Source organism: Nicotiana tomentosiformis, chromosome 3, assembly GCF_000390325.3.
Source record: "Nicotiana tomentosiformis chromosome 3, ASM39032v3, whole genome shotgun sequence".
Taxonomy (NCBI): Eukaryota; Viridiplantae; Streptophyta; class Magnoliopsida; order Solanales; family Solanaceae; genus Nicotiana; species Nicotiana tomentosiformis.
Genome location: NC_090814.1, coordinates 17,342,991 through 17,365,774, shown reverse-complemented (window position 1 = coordinate 17,365,774; position 22,784 = coordinate 17,342,991). Strand labels below are relative to the sequence as shown.

Here is a 22,784-nt window from a genome sequence, read left to right as displayed (position 1 = left end):
TGTATGTGATGGTGAGGGGCGCTTCTGCCAGGCACCTTAAGTGTGGTGAGAGTGAGTGTACTTGATGATTTCACCGTGATGTTATTGACTTGACATGTATATTTGACATGTAGGCATAGAGATGTATTTTTCTCATGCTAGCTGGTAAACAAAATGTCTTATCTGTTGAAAGGTTGGAAAATTATAGTTTCCTTGATAAACTCACATTTTAGAAATTTCGGTGAAAGATTGGGATTTGACTGTTATGCTTGGAAATCATGTCTAATTTTTCGTAATTGTAAACGAGTTAAACATGATATCTTTTGAGTTATTTACTTTTACTGTCTTCATTATATTATAAGTTGTTATTGATTATTGGTGTTGACACTATCTTTCTTCTGAGCTCGTCACTACTTTCAGTCTGAGGTTAGGTTTGTTACTTATTGAGTACATGGGGTCGGTTGTACTCATATTATACTCTGCACTTTATGTGCAAATTCAGGTACTTTTGGGCGTGGTGATTGCTAGAGTTCACACCGGTACCAATTTGTGGAGATTACGAGGTAGTTGCTATGTCATTCGCAGACCTTGAAGTTCTTTTTTGTCTATTTCTATTATCATTGTTCTATCATTCACACAGTTTGCATTTGAGGATTTGGCTATGTATTTTGAGATTCTGTAGTGTTCATGTACTCGTTGATGTCAGATCTTTGGGGATGATTGTAGTTGAATTATTTTTACTATCTTCAGATATTTTTTTAAATTACTGTTGTTGAGATTATCAAGTTCTATTATTTAAGTTTTGGTTGTTATTATGAAATTGTAGGCTTTTCTAGCATGCAGTGAGGCATCGTCACGGCTTCGGTGGGAGTTTAGATCGTGACACTAAGATTCTTAGCACGCTAACCCAAGGTTGTTGACTTTGGTCAACTTTATGAGCTTTAAGGCTTCAAGAAGAAAACAAGTATTCCAAAATACTCTTGAACCCTTCCAAACTAGGACCACCCATACTCACAAGTTACAAATCATCAAGTGAACCTATGAGAAGTCTCAAATCATAAAACGATATGCTCGAACTCATAACAATTAGCTGAGTCATTACAAGTTTTAGATTAATCAGATTGATTATTTTGAATTTTTTAATTTTTGCTTAAAAGTTAGATTTTTTGTTCTTGAAAGTACGAACATTCATATAATGTATTCGTATAACATTCATATAATGTTTCATATAAAATTGCCGTTATTATTTCTCATTCCCACCATAGTCATCCAAATAAAGTATTTAAGTAAAAAATGTGCAATTACTTTCTTAGCACAATTGAGAAACATGCAAATCACGAACGTTCAGTCTCAGCTTTATTAACGATAGAGGGGTATCGAATATTGGTGATTGATTACGGAATAAATTTACTTACAAATTGGTATGTGAAAATTGGTATTTAGGTGATTTACTTTACGAATGAATTGATTTAGTTTATGAATGGATTTGGCATGGGTAGTGTTTATTAGGTAGAGCTGTAAAGCCAAATATAACTATATAAGGTATTTGAGGTTTGACAACAAAAGGTATTTGAGGTTGTTATTTTGAGTGCCTTTATGGATTATTAAAGAACTTGGTTCTTTACCTTACTCCTTAAACGTAAAGTAAAATAAGTAACAAGGTAAACAAAGAATTTTTACGTGAAAAATCACCCGGCTCAAAAGATGAAAAAACCACGACCTACTACGTAGGATTTTCAACTTCAACTTCACTAGAACAATGAGCCAAAAGTACCGATTACAAAACTGTAACTCAATATTCTCTAGTACTCCTATTACAACTATTTGAATTACAAGTTACTCTAATTGGTAAAATAAACACTCACTCCAACTCACTAATTATTTATGACACCTTGAATACAACTCGATTTCCTAAAATACATTCACTAGATTGACTCAATAAGAACACAACAGTGGTACTCGATTTGAGTGTGAAAAATATAGTTTTTCAGTTGATGTGCAAAAAGATAATCCCAGCAGTCCAGAAGGATAGTATTTAAATACCTTGGACTCTCAGATCTTCTAGGAGTCTTATGCGTAGTCAGCTTTCCGTTTGATAGGACTCCTACTGCTCCAAGGACTCCACAAGTCTTGGGACTCTTGTCTCTCACGTATGCATATGTATCTATTTGGGCAACAACCTTTATCATGTTTAGCAATCTTCTTCCAACAAACTCGGGCCTGGGTAACGTTGAGATAAAATTATTGTATTGCAAAGACGTACAATTATCAACCTTGAGGAGCTGGTCCTTAGCCCTGAGGGCTGGTTCTTAGAGCAGTTAAGCAGCTACGTTGAGGACCTGGTTCTTAGAATATTTCATGTGAACAATCTTTGTTAATCATCAAAATCAAAATCTTAATACTCAAAAAATTCCCCATTGTTGATGATGACAAACTTTGTGCATATTAGAACCAGGTAATCACCTCATATCACATATCATGATCAATATTTGTACAACAAGCACATCACACAGACAGACATATCAGTACCAATACAACAACCTCAACTCTATCTTCCCCCTTTTGGTATTATCGAAAAATAATAAAAAGATGTTAGAAATATTAAGCACAGCTAATGAAAAATTCATGGCCATCTAGGCTACAATACAAGCTCAAGAAATATCAAAGCAAACAGACTAAGCTGATGATCTAACCATGTGCGAAGCATTAAAACATTATAAGAGAAGTCATTTAGTAGTGCCAAAATATGACCAATGACTTGTCTTAAACCATTAGAGCAAAATAAAATAAACATCACGCAACCTACTCAAATTAGAACAAAATAAACAAAAACTAAAGCATCAACTGGATAACAAAATAAGCTAAAGACATTAGGGGAAGGACTAGGTTCATGGGTGAGAGGCAGAAGGGGTCAATGCTTTCATAAGGGTGAAAATCTGTTGGGCATGAGCTTCTATGTCCCTTATGAGCTCTTCCCTAACTTGCCTGGTTTCTTTTCTCAACTCATCATTGTCTTCTCAAAGCTTGGCATTCTCCTCAACAGCCAACTCCAACCTTTTAATGAGCTCTGCTGCCCTACTACTACCAGGCAAAATAGCAGAACTTGTTGGTCCCCTAACCTTGATCTCCTCATAGCCATACTTCTTGAGGGTACCAGCATCCAAAACATCATTGTGATTTTCGTACTTAATCTCAAGCAAGGTAATATTGAGCTTGTCAAACAGCTCAGTCAATATGAAGCCATTAGGCATAGCATGCTTAGGCATGGAAGTGTCTGCAGCTCTTGCCATGTGTTGAATCATCAGGCTAGGGATATTGATATGTCTACTAGTGTCAAGTAGTTCATCATAGCCATATCCAACAGGGTAGCCTCATGTCTTCTTTCAGACCTCTACAAAATGCAAGATTTGACAAAGTGAAATAACAGCTTGTGGAAGGGAGTCATATCAGTCTTATACACCTTCTGTGAGAATCTAATTCAAACCTTTGAGAGAACTTCCTTGTGATTACAATTCTTGTGTCCCCATCATTGTCTATGGCTGGCCACGTTTTCTTCAAGTAATTGTCAAAACCTAAAGAGGAAATATTCAGAAGCATCCCAAGCTCCTCAGCATCAAACTCCATCTCAAACCCCCTTACATTACTCTTGACCACTTTGCTATCAAATTGGAAGTTCGCATAGAACTCTACCACAGCAAGCACACTCACAGAAGGGAAAGCCTTGACAAATATGTGTTTCCATCCATGTTGCTCAAGATTTTCAACTAGCTGAGCCATCCCTTTCTCATCAATGTTTGCAAGAATCTTCTCATTCAGTACTTTTCTGTTCGTGAACTCAATGAGCTTATCAACCACAGTGGGCATACTCATTCCTTTGTTTCCTCTACTAGACCTTTTAGATGGGGTAACAGTCTTTATAGATTTGACAACCTTTCTCTTTTGTGTTGATGACTTTTCTGGCAGAACAGAATTAGACACATCTTCTACATCCAACTCAACAACAGGTTCCACAACTGAAATTTTCTTCCTTGACTTCTTGGCACCTCTGGACTCCTTAATGATTTGTTCATCAACAACCTTTCTTTTACTCCTCGTGAGAGGAGTTCTAGCAGGACGAGCCACTTCTTTTCTTGCTTGGATAATAGACTTTGTTGCTTTCACAGGGGTCTTCTTGTTATTCTTCCATACTGCAAATAAGGGCAAGTTGTCCTCATCACTGCTGACGTCCTCATCTCCAGTGAAAGGAGTTAATAAGGGACCAGTTTCTTCAGTCATTTTCTCTCCACTTGCTTCCTCTGAAGGGGCTATGAGAATATTCCCAATAGTCATAGAGCCTTCAGATTCCCCATTTGTATTCTCATTCTCTTCCTCACTCTCTTCATCCTCTCCTTCTCTGTCATTTACCTTTTCTTCATCCTCACCTTTACTCTCAGAATCACCTTCTTCCTCACTATTCTTTTCTTCCTCTCCATAATCATCCACTTGTTTAACTATCTTATCCCTGCCTCACTCTCCTTCTCCTCACCATAATCTCCCTCATTCTTGCTCTTTTTCTCATCATTAGCCATGTCCTAAGTCTGATGCTTCTCATGACTGGCCATCACTCCTCATTCTTCATTACCTTCATTATCATCCTCATCCTCAGTCCAGCTGAAAGAGAGACCATCAGAAGCCTCCTTTTGTATTAGTTCTTTACTACCTTCCCCCTCAACCATAGGCATAATATTAGTCGTATCTACCCTTTTCTCCAGAGTTGCTATGTTGGTGTCAACAGTAGGTTCATCCACTCGTGGTTTATCACTTGTGGGTGGGACATATCTAAAGGTGCAACATCTATAGCAGATACCAAAACATCTAACTTTGATGGAGAGAATTTTACCTGACTTCTAGCAATTGACATTGATCGCTCGTGAACCACAACTTCCTTAAAAATTGTGTCTACTTTAGCAACAGCATCAAGTACCACCTTGTCACTTTTGATATATTTTCTTGGAGTAGCCTTGATTTTTGTCTTAGAGGTATTTTTCAAAGAGGACACAGGTGCATGGGTGGTTGGTTTTGGAATTGTAGGCCCAGTAGATGTGGGAATGGTGGGTGCAATAAGAACAAGGGACAATTGTATAGGTATAATGGAGGATATAGATGGAGAAGGAGCAGGTGTGGGTGCAGGTTCACTTGATGGTTTTACACTTTTCTTTGATTTGGGCTTCATATTCTTGGATTTGGCTTAACTCTTGGATGATGATTTTGCTTTAGAAGAGGTATGGCTAGATTTAGGCATGGTGATGAGAATAAAATTTATGAAGGGAAAGGGAGAATTATTTCTTGATTCTTTCTTAGGGTTTGAGAGAACAGTGAAGTCTAAGAAACTGATCATAAGGGGCTTTTAAAGACGTAACTCCTGATTTGACTGGAAGAGAGACGGTAACTGAATTTGAGTTCTAACGGGTCTCTAATAATGGTTACTTTAACTGTTAGGATTTTTAGGAGTAATTAAACTCTAATTGCTCTAGGATTCCCCCTTAATCTTTCACTGAATGACAGCTAGAAGTGATGCTAATCAGGATTATGAAGTGTGAGCACAACAGTAATTTCAGATATTAAGCCCCAATGATTTAAGATTAGATGGCACATACCTGAGTCAAAGAACCAGCTCTTTAGTAATTCCTTATTCATTTTTGCAATAAAGCTTCAGCACTATAAGTTAGTATCATAAAACATAGTTATCAGCTAGACTTTTCTAGGCAAGTGTGTGTGCTTAAGACAAGTACGTAACTGAATCAAACACATTGTACTTGACTATCTACATCTAATTATACCTTTTCTAGCCAATCATTGGGGTTTAATCTAGTTAGAAGTACTAATTAGACCTAGTTCCAGTCTATTCCTTTTAAAGTGATCCCTACTCAGAGCTATAGTAAAAATATAAGCAATTTGGTCTTCAGTCTTACATAAGTTAATTGAGATATTCCCTTTTTTCAACATTGTCTCTGAGAAAGTGATGTCTAATGTCAATGTGTTTGGTTCTCTTGTGTTGACAGGGAGATTTAGCAATATTTATGGCACTAGTGTTGTCACAGAAAATAGGAACACAATCAACAAAAATATCATAGTCCCTTAGCTGTTGTCTTATCCATAGCAACTGAGCACAACAAGATGTTGCTGCCACATATTCAGTCTCAGTTGTATATAAGGCCATTGAGTTTTGCTTTTTTGTTCCACAAGACATCGGACAAGAACCAAGAAAATGTGTTGTTACTTAAGTGTTTTTCCTGTCAATATGAAAACCTGCATAGTAAGCATTAGCATAACCAACTAGATCAAAGCTATACCCTCTAGGATACCATAGACATAGATCAAGAGTCCCTTTAAGATATCTGAGTATCCTCTTGACAGCCTTCAGATGAGTCTCTTTGGGATTTGCCTGAAATCTTGCACATAATCCCACATTAAATACACTATCAGGCATGCTTGTTGTGAGATACAACAATGACCCAATCATTTCTCTACATAGCTTTTATTCAACACTTTTCCCTTTTTCATCAAGGTCCAGCTTTTTCACAATGGCAATGGGAGTGTCTATGGACTTAGAAGAGTCCATGTTGAATTTCTTCAGGAGTTCCTTATTTTTGTAGATGTATCATGGTTCTAGTAGGTGTTTACTTGATTTGTAATCCCAAGAAGAAGTTCAATTCACCCATCATGCTCATTTCAAATTCATTCCCTATCATCTCAAGAAATTCCTTGCACATTTCTTCATTAGTAGCTCCAAAGATAATGCCATCAACATATACTTGTACAATCAGAACATATTTGCCTTTGTTCCTCGGAAATAGTGTGTTGTCCACCTTTCCTCTTAGAAAGTTATTGGTTAAGAGGATTTTTGAGAGTCTTTCATACCATGCTCTTGGATCCTGTTTCAGTCCATATAGGGATTTATCTAACTTGAACACATAGTGAGGAAATTCTTCACTCTCAAACCCAGGAGGTTGTTTAACAAACACCTCCTCTTTTAGATTACCATTCAAGAATGCACTCTTTACATCCATCTGATACAGGGTAAACTCCATGTGTGCAGCAAAAGCTATTAGCATTCTTATAGCTTCAATTCTAGCTACAGGTGCAAATGTCTCATCATAGTCAATGCCTTCTTCTTGATTGTATCCCTGAACCACAAGTCTGGCCATGTTCCTTGTGATATTTCCTTGTTCATCTAGCTTGTTTTTGAACATCCATCTAGTACATATGACAGTTTTGTTCTTGGGTCTTTATACCAAGTGTCAGACCTTGCTTCTTTCAAACTTATTTAGCTCCTCTTGCATGGCTATAATCCAATCTGTATCCCTTAGAGCTTCATTTATGTTCTTAGGTTCAACTTGTGAGAGGAATATTGTAAGTGGACATATATTTCTCAGAGATGACCCGGTTTGCACTCTAGGATTAGGATAAGAGATTATGTTCTCAAGAGGATGTAAACTTTTATGTTTCCATGGCCTAATCTGCATTCCCAAAGATGGTTCACTCAAGGAATGACCCAAAGGAACATTGTCAGTAGGTATAGCTTTATCAGTCTGGTTCGCAGTTAGAGTAGTTCTCTCTTCTTCTTGTTCCTCGTGATCACTCTCAACTTCCTTAGGATCTCCTGATCCTTCTTCAGATTGAAGTTTAGGTTCCTTAGAAGCTCCTTCACCGGTGAGTCCTATGTCATAGTATTCATCCTGCAAGCCTTTCTCAGCCAAGTTGTTAGATTTATCAAAAATAACATGAATATTTTCTTCTACGCACATAGTTCTTTTATTAAAAAATTATAGGCTTTACTATGAAGAGTAACCCAAGAAAATTCCCTCATCACTTATGTCATCAAACTTACTTAGAGCTTCTTTACCATTATTGTGCACAAAACATTTGCACTCAAATGCTCTCAGGTGAGTGATGTTGGGCTTTCTCCCTCGAAGTAACTCATAGGGAATTTTCTTAAGAATAGGTCTAACCATACATCTGTTTAGCAAGTAGTAAGTAGTATTGAGTGCCTCAGCCCAGAAGCTCTTAGGCAGTCCACTAGCAATCAACATGGTCCTCCCTATGTCTTCTAGAGATCTATTCTTTCTTTCTACAATACCATTTTATTGTGGATTTCTAGGTGTAGATAAGTTATGATCAATGACATGCATGTTACAGAACTCAAGGAATTTAGAATTTTCAAACTCAATTCCATGGTCTGTTCTTATACTTAAAACATTAAAGCCCAGTTTATGTTGGATCATTCTGACAAACACACAGAACATATCAAAAGTTTCATCTTTATATCCAAAAAACAAAGTCCATGTATACCTAGAAAAGTCATCTACAATGACAAATGCATACCACTTGTCTCCTCTACTCCTCACTCTCATTGGTCCATATAGGTCCATGTGAAGAAGTTCTAGAGGTTTGGAGGTGTTGACAACCTTTTTAGATTTAAAAGGTGGCCTTACATGTTTCCCTCTAACACAGGCATCGCATACCTTGTCTGAGGTGAACTCAACTTTTGGTAGTCCAAGGACCAGGTCATTTGCTGCCAACTTGTTGTGTTGAGAAAGGCTGGCATGACCCAGTCTTCTATGCCATAACAATGGATTATCTTCCACTACATTTAAGCATGTGTGCTCACTCTGAGGAAGAGACATAATGGATATCTTGTAAATATTGTTATTTTTTTTTACCTTTTAACACAATTTCATCAGTATCAAGCTTAGTGACAGTGCAAATTTTGGAATTAAATTTTACCTCATATCCTTTATCACACATTTGAGAAATGCTAAGGATATTATTTTTGAGGCCTACAACATAATACACATCTTCTATAGCATGAGAGAGTGACTTACTAATACTTGTTATCTGGCCCTTTTTCCTATTTCCAAATGACACACTCCCTCCATGGAAGGCTGTCAGTGAGAGGATATTATTCTTTTCTTCAGTCATATGTCTTGAGCATCCACTATCTAGATACCAGTCTTGATTGTTTCCTCTCACTTTAACCTGCACCAGAAATCACAAGTTAGTCTTGGTAACCCAGACAAGCTTGGTCCTTTTTTTAATTTAAAAGGGGATGAATCAGATCACTTCTTGCCCAGAAGGGAAGAGGATTAATAGTTGTTTTCTTGTTAACCTTAATCCACTTAGTTTGGACAAAAGGTTTGGCTTTTGGTTCCTCTTCCTTCTTCCCATTTTTAGCAAGACCAAAAGTGTTCTTAAACTGATTATGAATTAAGGTAGGGCAAGTATCTCTAAAGTGACCTACCTTTCAACAATTAGTGCATATTTTGTTATCAGAAATTCCTACATACTTTAGCTCAAATTTGGAAATAGGTTTTCTATAGCCAATTCCTAATTTGTTAGTGTTGCAGTTTTCATTCAGCCAATTCAAAGCATCTGAGGATCTATTTCACTTGCTTGTCCTAGATAGTTCATAATTAGCCTTTTCTAGATTTTCTTGCAGAACTTTATTCCTATATTCAGTATCACAAAGATTAGATTTAGCCCTTTTTAGTTCCTTTTCAAGATTATCTTGCTAATCACTCATCTTTCTCTTACCAAGTATATCAGGTGACTTCTCATTTTTAGAAGTGAGCTTAAGAACCTGATTCTTAAGGTCTTTGACCTGTCCTTCAAGTTCAACTTTATCAATGACGCTTTTTGAGATCAAGTTTGACATATCAAAGGTTACTTATTAATCGATCATTTCTAGCACTCATTTTGTCCATTTCACTCATCATGGTCACAATTATGGCCATCGGTTATTTTTTAGACATAACACGATTGTTTTCTTTCAAGTTAGAGATACTTACCTGATTTATTTCATCTTCAGTATCTGAATCACTCATGGCCATCATTCCTATCACTTCTTCTATTTAGCTTTCTTTAATTACCATAAACGTCACTTCGATATTTCCATCTCCAAAATCAGCTTACAAGGTCCTCCATATATCATGGGCAGAGATACAAGAGGATACCTTGTAGAGAATTTTTCTGGGCAAACTTCTGTAGAGTAGGTTCTTTGCTTTAGCATTTTTTTGGATTAACTGACGATCTTCATCATCATATTCTTCTTATCTCTTGTTATATTTGTTACCTTCACCATCCATTTTGGTAGGGATGATTGGTCCATGATTGATAATTACCCATAGGTTATAGTCAGTGGCCTGAAGGAACGTTTCCATACGCATCTTCCATTCATCATAGTGATTTCCATCAAATAGAGGAGGTCTTCCAATGTGCATTCCAAGATGTACTGGAGGTTCTGTCTCCACTATCTGATGTCTATCAATTATAACATAGAGACTTATGGCCTCATCCTCCTTCTCTTCATCTTTATCACTTCCACATTCCTCATATGATGCTAGAAAGGCCTGCTTCATTGGTTCAGTGAATCCTTTACCTAGGATTTTTCCTTTGTTTGGATCTTTTTCTCTCATTTTTTTCCCATTTCTCCTTTTTAGCTCGTTCTTTCCTCCACTCAGTTTCCTGTATTGAGCAGTCTTTGACCATGTGGTCTAGCTTGCTACACTTGTAGCACCCATCATAAGTAGCTTTGTCGATCTGCTTAGGCTTGCCGTTGTACTCTATTTTATATGTATTTTTGGAGTTCTTCATGAACTTCTTGAACTTAGAAAACATTGCTAGGTCAGGATCATCGCTGTCAGATTCAACTTTCTCAGACGCCTTCAGGACCAAGCCTTATCCCTCTTTGGTTCTTTCGTACGCAGTTCTACATTTATATTTCATGAGTCTTTAAGTTTCCAACCAACTCATCAAGTGAGATCTTATCCAGCTCCTTGACTTCCTGAAAAGCTGTGACTTTTGATTCCCATGAAGCTAGAAGAATCCTTAGAACATTGCTAACCAACTCTTTTAAGGTAAACACCTTTCCAAGTGATTTCAGTTCATTTTTTATTATGGTAAACCTAGTCATCATCCCTGAATGGGCTCAGACCCCTTCATAGAGAAGAGCTAATAGTTTCTCATAAGTAATTCTATCCTTGATCTCTTCATTTGGTTTGTTCCTTCATGAGCAGTTTAGAGTGAATCTCAGATCTCATTTGTATTGGAACAAGCTGATATCCTATTGTACTTATCGGGACCAAGTCCACAGATAAGGATTTTCTTAGCCTTTGCATTCTTCTCCGTCATTTTGAAATCTGCTGCCACAAATTTAGAGGGGTCCTTAGGAACAGTTTTATTTTGAGAAGCAAGGTAAACATAACAATTTTTACGTGAAAAATCACCCGGCTCAAAGGGTGCAAAAACCACGACCTACTACGTAGGATTTTCAACTTCAACTTCACTAGAACAATGAGCCAAATGTATCGATTACAAAACTGTAACTCAATACTCTCTAGTACTCCTACTATAACTATTTGAATTACAAGTTACTCTAACTTGTAAAACAAACACTCACTCCAACTCACTAATTTTTTATGACACTTTGGTTACATCTTAATTTCCTAAAACACATTCACTAGACTGACTCAAGAAGAACACAACACTGGTACTCGACTTGAGTGTGAAAAATGTAGTTTTTTAGTTTATGTGCAAAAGGATAATCCCAGTAGTCCAGAAGGATAGTATTTAAGTTCCCTGGACTTCCAAATCTTCTAGGAGTCCTATGCATAGTCAGCTTCCCGTTTGATAGGACTCTGACTGCTCCAAGGACTCCACAAGTCTTGGGACTCTTGTTTCTCACTTATGCATGCGTATTTATTTGGGCAATAACCCTTATCATGTTTAGCAGTTATCTTCCAACAAACTCGGGTCTGAGTAACTTTGAGATAAAGTTATTGTCTTGCAAAGACGTACAATCATCAACCTTGAGGAGTTGGTCCTTAGCCCTGAGGGCTGGTTCTTAGAGCAGTTAAACAGCTACGTTGAGGACATGGTTCTGACAACATTTCATCTGAATAAACTTTATTAATCAAAATCAAAATCTCAATACTCAACAAAGGTTTCGAAAAGCTAAAATTCAAAACTTTTAAAAATAAAATTCAAAATTTGATCCGTAATCCAACCCAAACTAGATAGTTCGGACATACCAGGTTAGATATAATTAGAAATAAAGTTATCTAGGACAAAGTGGGCGTGGTTCCAGTGGAGGATAAGATGCGGGAGGTGAGACTTAGATGGTTCGGCCATGTGAAGAGAAGAGACACAGATGCACCGGTGAGGAGGTGTGAGAGGCTGGCATTGGAGGGCCAACAGAGAGGTAAAGGTAGGACAAAGAAGTATTTGGGGAGAGGTGATTAGGCGAGATATGACGTTGCTCCAGCTTTCCGAGGACATGACCATGGATAGGAAGGTGTGGAGGTTGACAACAAAGGTAAAGGGTTAGGTAGCCGAGCTTTGTCCGTGTTTGTAGCAGTAACTTTGATACATCATTTAGTGTCTTTTGTGTATTTTCGTATCGATAGACTTTTGTTATTACTTGTTAATGCCTTTGTTTCGATTTTCTGTTTGCATTTCTTATTGTTAGTTCTGTTAGTATTGTCACTGCGGTTTTCAGATTTGGTTTACTTGTTGTTGCCCTTCCATTTATCTTTCTTGAGCTGATAATTTACCGGAAACAACCTCTCTGCCTTTTTAAAGGTAGGGGTAAGGACCGCGTATACTCTAGCCTCCCGAGACCCCACTTTCCAAACCAAAAGAGGATTACGATCCTACGGCTAAAGCATTGTTTCGGCCCCTGCTTCTAGAAGAGTTGGTGCAAAAGATTGTGGGACTACACTAAGTATGTTGTTGTTGTAATCCAACCCAAACTAAAAATTCGAAAATTTTGAATTTCCATTTTGTCCAAACTATGCCCACCTCCGTTAAGAAAGTTGCAGAATTAAATAGAAGAAACTAGGGGAGCTTTTGTAACTAATCCAACTCCAAAAAGAAAAAAGAACAATTAAAATATGTGGGGTTCTAAACATTCAAGATTTCCAACTTAAATAAAATTTCGATAGATGGCTCAATCGTCCGGATTCAGTTTCTATTACTGCAAAGTTGTTTTCCTGAGCAACTTATGAATTTAAGTGATTTTTCTTATAAAGATGGTGTCCAGGACGCATCTACTACTTGGAGTAATCAACTGAATACCAGTACACACCTAGTTAGTTATTATAATTTTTTCTTTTTTCCATTTTCTAATTTGGTTGGGTGTGGGTCATGGGTTTATGTGGAATCTAAATTATGTCCACTTTTTTAGATTAACTTTTACTGTCTTTGTGGTCCGTGGAAGTAGTTAAAGATGCTGGATACGAGAAGATGAACTGTGTTGTAGGACGTGATGACTCTAAAGGTTAGTCTTGACTTTCTCATAAACTTGAAATATGGATTAATTGTTAGGTGGCTTTTCAAGTCCAGGAATTCATACCTTATAGATTTAGCTTGTTTTCTTGCTCTTAGAGTTGTCATTTCATTTATATTAGGAAGTGAATAATAGGATTACAGTCAACAAAAACGAGGACAACTAGGTGACGCGCATTCAAATTGATAACTGGCACTCTGGCTGATACACAAGGGAGGTTTTTGTAACTGATCCACATTTTTCTGTTTGTTAGTTTTCTTTTTGTTATCAGTTACTTGAGCTCAATTTGAAGTGCATGAGATCACAATGTGAAATTTGCTTCTGCAATCTGAATGTCAAAATTTGCTTCATTGTTTGTGCAATTATATTTCATTAATAGATTCAGTGATTCAGAAACTGGTAGTTCATTTCAAATATGTTTGATAAAGATTAGAACTATTTAACAACAATAACCTCTGTATTACATTTCTCGCAGAACATCCATCTTTTCTTTCATTGTTTGATTATTATCAATTTCTTAATCCCTGATCAATCCAATAACCTAAGATATTTCTCTTTTAGTTTTTTAATTGTATTCTTAGGTTTTCCCATTATTCAACCTATTGGAGCCATCATTTTAGTGATCAACCTGGTGCTGTTTAATGTAAAAATAATTTCCCAAGCTAATCTGGATGATTTTAGCTTGTGTCTACATTGGTCAATTCAACTAAAAAGACACCCTCCTTAAAATTTAAAAGAAGAGACCTTCCTTTAAATCTTATTTAGAGCGTGCTAAAGATTTTTCAGAGTACTCAATGATATGCGCAGATGCCGTCTAAGAGAAGTATTTTGGCTATTTGACAGCTATCTACCGAGCTGGAAGAGAAGTGTTGTACTAAAAGATATATAGTTAACTGTATTAAGGAAAATAATGAAAAGTTGCTCTTTTACTCATCAAGAAGAAAAATATCATAATGATACAAACTATTGAAACAGAAAAATGGAGAATACATCACTGATGTTCAGCTAAAAACATTAAAAACTCGTCTACTTTATTTATTTGTTTCAGAGCATGCTATCAGCTCGAGCTGGCAATCTTCTGAAGAAATTGATTGGTGGTGAAGGCATTTTGCTCCTGAATCTTGGGTGCCTTAGGTAAACCAGACCTGCAACTAGAGCTATGATTTTGAAAGGTGTCACATACAGTATCACTGCTGTGATAAGACAGAAGACTACGAAGAGGCTGGTTGCCCTTGGATCTCTCCAACTTAGCAGAGCCTGGAGTCTCTCTCCTTGAGTTGCCATGTCCCCGATGACCGTTTGGATTCTACCAGACACACTTCTAAGTCTGTCATACCTCATTTTAACTATATTCTCAGCCTTCGATGTGGGGAAAGTGTCAAACTCTTCGTCCAGTTCGTCTGGGTTAACTGCTTCAGCCCACGATAGTTTTGTGTCCATATGTGGAGGCTGCCTAGGTCTGGAGCGGTAGTTCCATATTCCAATGAGAAACATATAAAGGAATGTGGTTGGTAGTATTAACTCTGGGTAGCAGATCAATATGCAAAAGAGAACATGAACGAGCATAGTGGTGATTGGGTTCTTCCATTTGCAAACTTCTTCAAGCCACTTGCTCATGGAAATTACACCTGAGAACAGAGAAACAATTCTGAAGAAGTTAGCTTTACTTCTTCTCATGCTCCACATGTGGGAGTCTACATCCAGCATGTACTCCACAACCTCTTTGTGCAGTGGTGGCTCAGCTCGTCCGAGCCTCACAGCTACAATATTCATGGCCTGATATCTCAAACTGTCCACTTGGTTTACCGTGAAAGGATGTAGATAATGCATCTTTGGGAGCAAGGGATGGCCATAGAGATATATGATGTTTGCAAGAGACAAACAAGTAAATCTAAAAGCCAGTTGGAGTTCACCCATCTTCTTCACTCCAGATGGTTGTAAAACAAGAAGTGGGTAAGACATTGTATAAATTCGATCAGTTTCCAGTGTTGATAATCTGATCCTTACCTTACCAATCCGAGAGTCCTTTCCACCAGCTGAGTTCTCCCCTCCTAGGTGGCCGTTGTCGAAGACGCCCAATGTAATCACTGTACAGGGGTCATAAACCTCCCATGTGTATTGTTCGTTCCATTTGGGACTCAAGCTATCAAGTATAGTTCTGGTTCTTACCCATTTCAATCCATATTTAGCCACACAATAAGCATCTGTGGTTTTTCTGCCATCCTTAGGTTTCATAGGGACAAGCCCTTGTGCACTCAAGATGCCTACTTCCAGAATTCCAACTGGTTGCTTCCACAACTGCCTTGCTGTTGGCCGCTGATCGCTGATATACATTGTTGATTCATCTAGTACATGGTATCCACCTTCAAGGCAACCTCTGAGATGGATTCTTGTTGAAAACTTGAGTTCATTCCTCCTGTCTCCCTCTAGAACTCCGAACCCGAACCTTTCAAGATTGAACCAGCGAGAATGAACTGCCCGGTGATCCAATCGCTTCTCAAAGGTGTTAAGTGGCAAGACTATCCTCCCTGCAATCTCATCTTTGGAAGGATCGACCTTACATTCAATGGTAAGTACCAATTGCTCCTCAAATGGCTCTGCAACCACAAATAACAGGTCTTCATTCCAGAAAGGATTAGTTGTTCGTGTTTGGCATACTTTGGTCTTTAGTACCTGCTTCCCGACTTGAGCTTTCACAAATACCTGTGGGGGTTGGCTTTTGTCTTGGGATTCTACATCTTGCGCTTCAATGATATTGACTCTCAGGTACCACAGTTTAGGTGAAACATATACCTTTGATCTGACACTATGGACACCTTCTCCATGAACTGAAGCAGCATCTGCATGCCATGCTTCTGAGAAAGCTTCATCTGCTTGGGTTCCCATCCACACTGCAAGCATGACCTCTCCCCTGACTTTGCTCTCCCCTCGGCGATCCACTAATCTATACCACTGAGGTGCCAAAGGGCTGTCAGGTGGAACCCTTGTAGGAACTTCATTCATGTCAAAAACTACTTTCCCTAGATAATCATCTCTCTGCACCATCTCCTTGTCTCTTACAAAAACTTCGAGAATTGAAGACTGAATCTTCTCTTTTGAAAAAGCAAAGACTTGCTTCCATTCAGGGTTTACCTTCTTATCAAAGTGCTTTGTTTTGCCTTTATAGTTTCCAAGTTTCACCTCCACATATGGATCACAACTCCCTGTTACTGGATTTGGCGGTAGGTCTCTTGCTTTCACAACTCGAACATAAAGAAAATGCATCTGTTCAACAAGATCATAAGTGCTTGTGACTCGGTCACTGCTAATCCATCCACCTCCACCTCGAAATCCTCCGTGTGGCCACCGTTCCCCAAGTTGAGGTTTCGTTTCTTTGGCTTTATAGTCGTCTTCAGCGCCCATGGTTTCCCTTGTCTAGATCTTACGTGTTCCTTGAGGAACTAGAGACTTTTGTGTTTATAAGACTTGTAAAAATGATAGCAGCTTCAGCAAATTCACAATACCTGAAGGAAATGATTTGTTTGTATTAGAAAATGAATGGAACTCAGGACTGATGAACGATGCACTTGTTTGAGAACTGAGCTTCCTGTGAAGTCAGCCCTCAGGGTTTTACTATTTCACTCACCACCTTTTCCTGGAACTAGCTGAAATCTTGCCCTCTAGTGAATGTTGCTGATAGAAATTTTCTTCCTAATACTGGATGTTGAAGAAAAGGAAGAGTTCTTTCAGCTAGTTGGTATAAAGTTGGTGGTTTATTCGCAATCGTAAGTGAGGACTTCTGAATTTAATCCTGAGTTCAACCCTGTATTCTGCCAGCTGTTGGACTTTCTAAGCTGCTTTAGATTATAACAATGAAAAAATGGCCTTTGGTTAAAAAATGAGTTGATAATCATGACAGAAAAAAGCGAAAGCATTTTGTTGTTTGATTAGCAAATTATGAGTGTCTAAAGATTCTTGAAAGCATGCTGGTAGAAAGTACACTATGCCATTTGCTTCGTTTAAACGCATGAATTCCACTTAGATTAAGTACTTTCCGAGGTGTTGAAAATTCATATTTGGAAAAAGTAATCGGGTGGCGCATCTCTAATGACAAAATTAGTCTTTGTGGACTTGAAAAGAAGGGAATTTTTCCCTTTTTCTGATTATGATAAGCCTTTTAGACTTTTAATGTTCTCTGTACTTGCTTTCTAAGATTCTTTTAAGTTGCAAGATGCCTGAGTTCACCAGCACTTGTATTTCATACTGCTAATGTATGTTTTCAGCAGGAGCTAATGGGATTCCCAGAGATAAAGAAGAGCATTGGAGACTGAAGAAAAGTAATACAGAAGACTTATGGGTACTTGAGCATGTCTACAAAGATGCTTTTTATCCTTTATTCTCCAACTTTATTCTCTTATCTTTTATTCTGGCATCGATACTCTCTTTTTACTTGTTAAAGGAAAAATCAGAGATTCCTCCATTTTTTCACTTTCCTTTGTTAGTGTTTTCTAACTTATTTCTTGACGGTCTTTGTCTCAACCATGTTCTTTCCTCGCTCCTATTCATTAACAAAAAGTTGTGTTGTTGTAATTAGCAGTACACAGATATCAGATTTCAGTTAAGTGTAGCAAGAGTCTATGCAATGAGAAAGACTGTTAAAACTTGGTCAGGGTCAAAAGAAATTGGAACTGGATATATCGTAGTTCAGGGTCAAAAGAAATGCCTCGAGGAGGGAAAATAAAAAGAGATTGTTATGTAAATTCACTTGATGAAAGTGACTGAGAAGTTAGCTTTTTCGGGGTCTTCAGAAGAATCAGAAGTGTAATTTGATCAATAGTATTAAACTTAATCAAAAGATATAAATAAGTTTCTCTCTTGTGCAGTAATGTCGAACCCTTCACATAACCAAATATATTGGAATCAATTATTATTTTATAGATTGATTAAACATCAAAATTAAGTACGGAGTGAATTTTAGGGGAGAATTGATTGGAAAAAGTAGGTTTCACAAATAGAAACATGGAATTGCATGCTTTGAGGTATTGTTTAATGAAACTCTATAATTGGAAGTGTTTGAAAACAAAATTCCAAATGACAATTAGGAATTCCACATAAAATCAGAGGCATTCATGTGAACAACTTGCCTGGGAGATATAATTTGCATGTCAGCTCGGTCATTTGCGTGAAGCTCTGTAATGCAATCTTATAAAACAGAACCACAATTTGAAAGAATTGAGAGAAGTTATTTGATTTGATTTGAGAAGAGTAGAGAGAGGAAAAAAGGAAACTTCATAACCCTTTTATTAAAGTGGAAAATAATTTTCCTCCTATATATTTTATTTCTCTTCATTTGGTACAAATCAAACGCTGATGATAGCGCTCGATTTGAGAGGCTAGATCAAGCTAAACCTGCTTGGTATTTGTTTACCCGTAAAACTGCTTGGTACAGTTGAATTTATAGCGTGGTTTATACACAAGCGAATCGGTTTGATCCAAAACTAATAAAGAAATAAGAACAAAAATAAGATTAACGACTGAAATTAAAGGAGATAGCAAGCTTGATTCTGTGCTCGGCCTTTCCGGGAGCAAAAGTAAAAGCAGTGATAAAACAATGATAGAACTATTTTGATTGAGCGTAAAATAATAAGCTAAAGCTTTTGTATGCAGAATCTTTTTCTCCCTTACAAGAGTTGCCAATCCTGTTATTTATAGCTATCCTTAGGGAGACAAGATCCTAAAATCAAACTCCTCTTGAATGAGAATAGAAACGTCATTGTTGAGTGCATAACGATTGGCTTTGAATGCAGATATTCTCTGTAACGGCTTCTCATTAAATGCTATCCGATGTCAAGCTTCTGAATATTTACCATCGGTTGTGCTTCCTTCGGGATCCATCCTGTACCGGTTACACATTTCGTACCCGGTGCCAAATATTTGCTGACTCATCTTTTGCATGTCTTAGGTTCCACGTGTCACCTTGCTATTTGACCACCATTTATAAATCAATTTTTCCCATACAAATAGTCCCCCTACTTTCTGGTAACGCAACTCAGTGTTGCTGGGAAGTAGATGAGTATTCCTTTCTTGGCGGGAAAGTTCCTGAACGATCTCTAACACTTGAAGAAATGCACATCTCTTCACATTTAATACCCCGAATACGTGTTTTTGCGTGATTCAGCAAGTATTTTCGCCGGTTTTCAAAGTAATCATGACCATGATTTTTGCCATCTATAACTTCTATGCTACTCATCATTTTTCTTATTCGCTTTCACTACTTTCACAATCTTTTCTCCCTTTCTGAGTTTCCTTAGAACATCCAACTTTCTCAGCAAGAACCTCTTCACTGATCTTTTACCACCATGTCTTCTTACACTGCTAACTTTGGAGAAACTGGCCTTCTCTTCGGCGGAGGCCCAAAGAAAAACAAAGCTAAAGAGGTTGATGTCGAATCTGAACCTCCAACCGTAAACGCCAACATACCACTCCATTTTAGCACTGCATTCGATCTCCAAGAGTAGAACGCACCTACAAATTCCCAAAGCAACAGGTTTTAGCCCATTCGTAGGTATCCTTCCTCCATTCGCCCTTCTAGTATCCCTACTGTGAAGGAGGACTGCAACTGCTCCCATTTCAAAATCCTTGCCCCAAATGGGGTAGAACGAGTTACCTACTTCATAGAGGGATTTACATATGTCTATACATATCCCTTTACTTTGGGTCCCTTCATCTTGGGGTCAAGTGAAGGACTTGAACCAATAATTCTAGAATTTTGTCACCGGTACCAAGTCTGCTTGGCACAAGTAGGCCCATCCATATGGCATACGGTGGTATGCCTTCATCAATTGTACATCGAGACCGGAGAAACCCTAACCCTAACCTAGATATTACAACTCCGGAATCCCGATAGTGGAAAGAAATGGCTCCCAAATACTGGTGGAGAGATAAAAACCATGGTGTGCAAAATTCCTCTTTCTTTTAATCTTAATAGTTTAAAAGCAATTTACTAATCGTCTTTTTGCTTGTGTAGGGCTTCCGAGGGGTTCTGTCGTGTGCCCTGATGTCGACGTTCTTGATGACCCCGAGGAGGCCGAGAGGTGCTGCAGAATACCCTCAACCAAATCAGGGCTCGTGGATCTGCTCGAGCCTCCGGTGAGGGTGCCTCCTCTCGGAGTCCCCAGTCCAAGGATAAGAAACCGAAGAGGAGATGTTCCTCTTCGGCTGGGACTTAGGAGAAGAGAATGATGAAGAGGTTTCCCTTCAAAGAAGAAAAAGATCTTTATGAGCTCAACCAGATACTCAGCCGGGGGAGCTCCAAAACCCACCAGCAGAAGAAGTTCAGGCGCTTTAGGGGAGATGGGAGAATGGACTTGGTTGAGAATAACGATTCGCACTTTCCGACCCCCGTTGCCATCTCCAGTAAGAGGAACTCGGCCCCTGACCTCCTTCTGCCATCAACCTCTGAGCAAGCAACAACTACCATTCCTTCTGCCGCAACTGCTTCTTCTTCATCTACACTGACAACTCCATACCCACCGACACCAATTGTTCCTTCACCATCAGCTCCAACTGCATCCCTTCCACCGACATTAGTTGAGCAAGCAGGGAATGCCTCTTCTTCACGATTTCCTCACCACGGGAACTTAGGGAACACTTACACGACACCTTCTCACGATCCTCGAGAAAGGCGAAGCACCACTCATTCGGTTTCAAAAGAGTGCCATGTTCTCTCCAAGATGGTGGAGCTTGCCAATTATATGAAGTCGCTGGCTTCAGTGAAGGATTGAAAAAAGATGGGCTCTCTTTCTGGGGAGTGCCTTATAAACAACAACATGCACTGTCCAGCGCAGGTATCATCCTAAGTTCCTCCTAGCTTCTTTTTTATTTATATCTGTTGATAATAACATTGGTTCTAATCTTTTTAGGCCAACCTCCTTGATTCTGAGGGCCTACAAAGGTTGATCTTAGATAAACAAAAACTGGCTTCCGAGCGGGATCGACTTTTGGCTGAAAGAAATTAACTCGCTGAGCGCCTCCCGATGTTGGAGGCAAGAGTTTCACAGATGAACGAGCTTGAGGCTCGATTACAGCAAACGGAGCAAGATAAAATGGCCCACATCCAAGAAGCTGCCCAATTGCATAAAGATTCAGAGAGGCTAAGGCTAAGTGGGTCAAACTTCAGGATGTTGTAACCGCCACTTTCAAGCGCGAGTCTGCCTTTGAGGAACAAGTTAATAACTTGAGGGACAACTTATGCTTAAAATCGAGGAGTCTAATGATGCCGAGGAGAATAGGGACAAAATGAAAGAGAGGCTAAAGAGAGCCATGGAGCAAATGCCCGGAACCGACAGCAACACAGCCTTTTTCCATCTGGGGAAATGAAGTCTCTTCTCTCCCTTCGGGTTCTGGGAGCAAAGAATAATGTTTAATTTTTTATTTTATCTTTTCTAATTATTCCAAAACATTTTACTAAGTTTGGCACTGTAATAAATAAAAGAACTTTTTTGCTTAAGTGTTGTGCAAAAATATCCTTTTTACGTATAATTGATAAAGCTTTGGGAATATTTTTGCATCCGATAGCTTTTAGTTCTGGGAATAAGCACTTTCGGAATCTACCCTTTACTGTAAGGGTTTCATAAGAGAGGGCACTTATATTTACGGTGATCTTGAAGAGGACGTTCCTGTTCATTACGGTACAAGCATTTGAAGTTTTTTGCTTACTCTCAAATGATAAAATAAATTAACTTATCATCTGGACAAGAAATATGATAAGAATAAAAGGACTTTGATTTATTCCCTATATCTTTAAAAGTAAATTTACACAAACATTCATTTGCTTAAGTAAAATTGCTGATATATGTGGCTAACTTGTACAACTTATTTCTATGGGGCTGATCATGCAATCCTCGGTCCTGATAAGACATTAATCCCGGTTCTACATGTCCCATGTTTTCGTGGCATTCTTGGTGCCTGTCACAACCCAAAATCCTTCCTTAGGAGTCGTGATGACACCTAGTCTCTAAGACTAGGTAAGCCTAACACTTACTGAATTAATAAGTGATTTTAACCAAACAACTATTAAGCATGAACCAAATATCTCTATATAAAGCCAACAATCCCAACATGATATACAACATCCCAAAACCAGTAGTACAAGTCATAAGCTCTACTGCGTTCACTAGAAAATCCCTAAGTACAATTGTTTCGGAATAGAAATAAATAGTACAAAATAAACTTCAGAAGGTGACTCCGAGGCCTGCGAACGCGATGATAGGTATACCTTAAAGTCTCCACAGCAATATCTGATCAGCTATCTAATGATCAACAAACTCCAAAGTACCTGGATCTGCACAAAAATATGCAAAAGCATAGCATGAGTACACCACGGCGGTACCCAATAAGTATCAAAACTAACCTCGGTGGAGTAGTGATGAGGAACAGTCAAGACACCTACTAGACATAATAAACTATACAAGTATGAATATAAAACTAACAAGGAACAATA

At 38.2% G+C, this 22,784-nt stretch overlaps 1 protein-coding gene and 1 long non-coding RNA gene across 4 annotated transcripts; one reads left to right on the top strand and one right to left on the bottom strand.

Annotated features, from left to right (window-relative positions):
* The first annotated feature begins 12,797 nt into the window (after positions 1 to 12,797).
* On the top strand, positions 12,798 to 17,821 carry LOC117278926 (uncharacterized). The gene is made up of 2 exons (XR_011414615.1): positions 12,798 to 13,294; positions 13,425 to 17,821. It is a non-coding gene; the product is annotated as an uncharacterized lncRNA (long non-coding RNA).
* LOC104104885 (FT-interacting protein 1) lies at positions 14,212 to 18,583 on the bottom strand. 3 transcript variants are annotated; one of them, XM_070196750.1, is made up of 3 exons: positions 18,427 to 18,583; positions 16,870 to 17,136; positions 14,212 to 16,806 (listed from the first exon to the last, which is right to left on the bottom strand). In XM_070196750.1, the coding sequence occupies exon 3, from the start codon at positions 16,703 to 16,705 to the stop codon at positions 14,348 to 14,350; it is 2,358 nt and encodes a 785-aa protein (XP_070052851.1). In that variant the 5' UTR covers positions 16,706 to 16,806; positions 16,870 to 17,136; positions 18,427 to 18,583; the 3' UTR covers positions 14,212 to 14,347. The 3 variants fall into 3 exon arrangements, with proteins under 3 accessions (XP_070052851.1, XP_033514241.1, XP_070052852.1); XM_033658350.2 differs by having other exon boundaries at positions 16,929 to 17,136; XM_070196751.1 differs by lacking the exon at positions 16,870 to 17,136 and having other exon boundaries at positions 18,427 to 18,582.
* Positions 18,584 to 22,784: the final 4,201 nt, after the last annotated feature.

Excerpts from the sequence above, each read along its gene's own strand:
- LOC104104885 (XM_070196750.1), bottom strand. The coding sequence starts at position 16,705 with ATGGGCGCTGAAGACGACTATAAAGCCAAAGAAACGAAACCTCAACTT.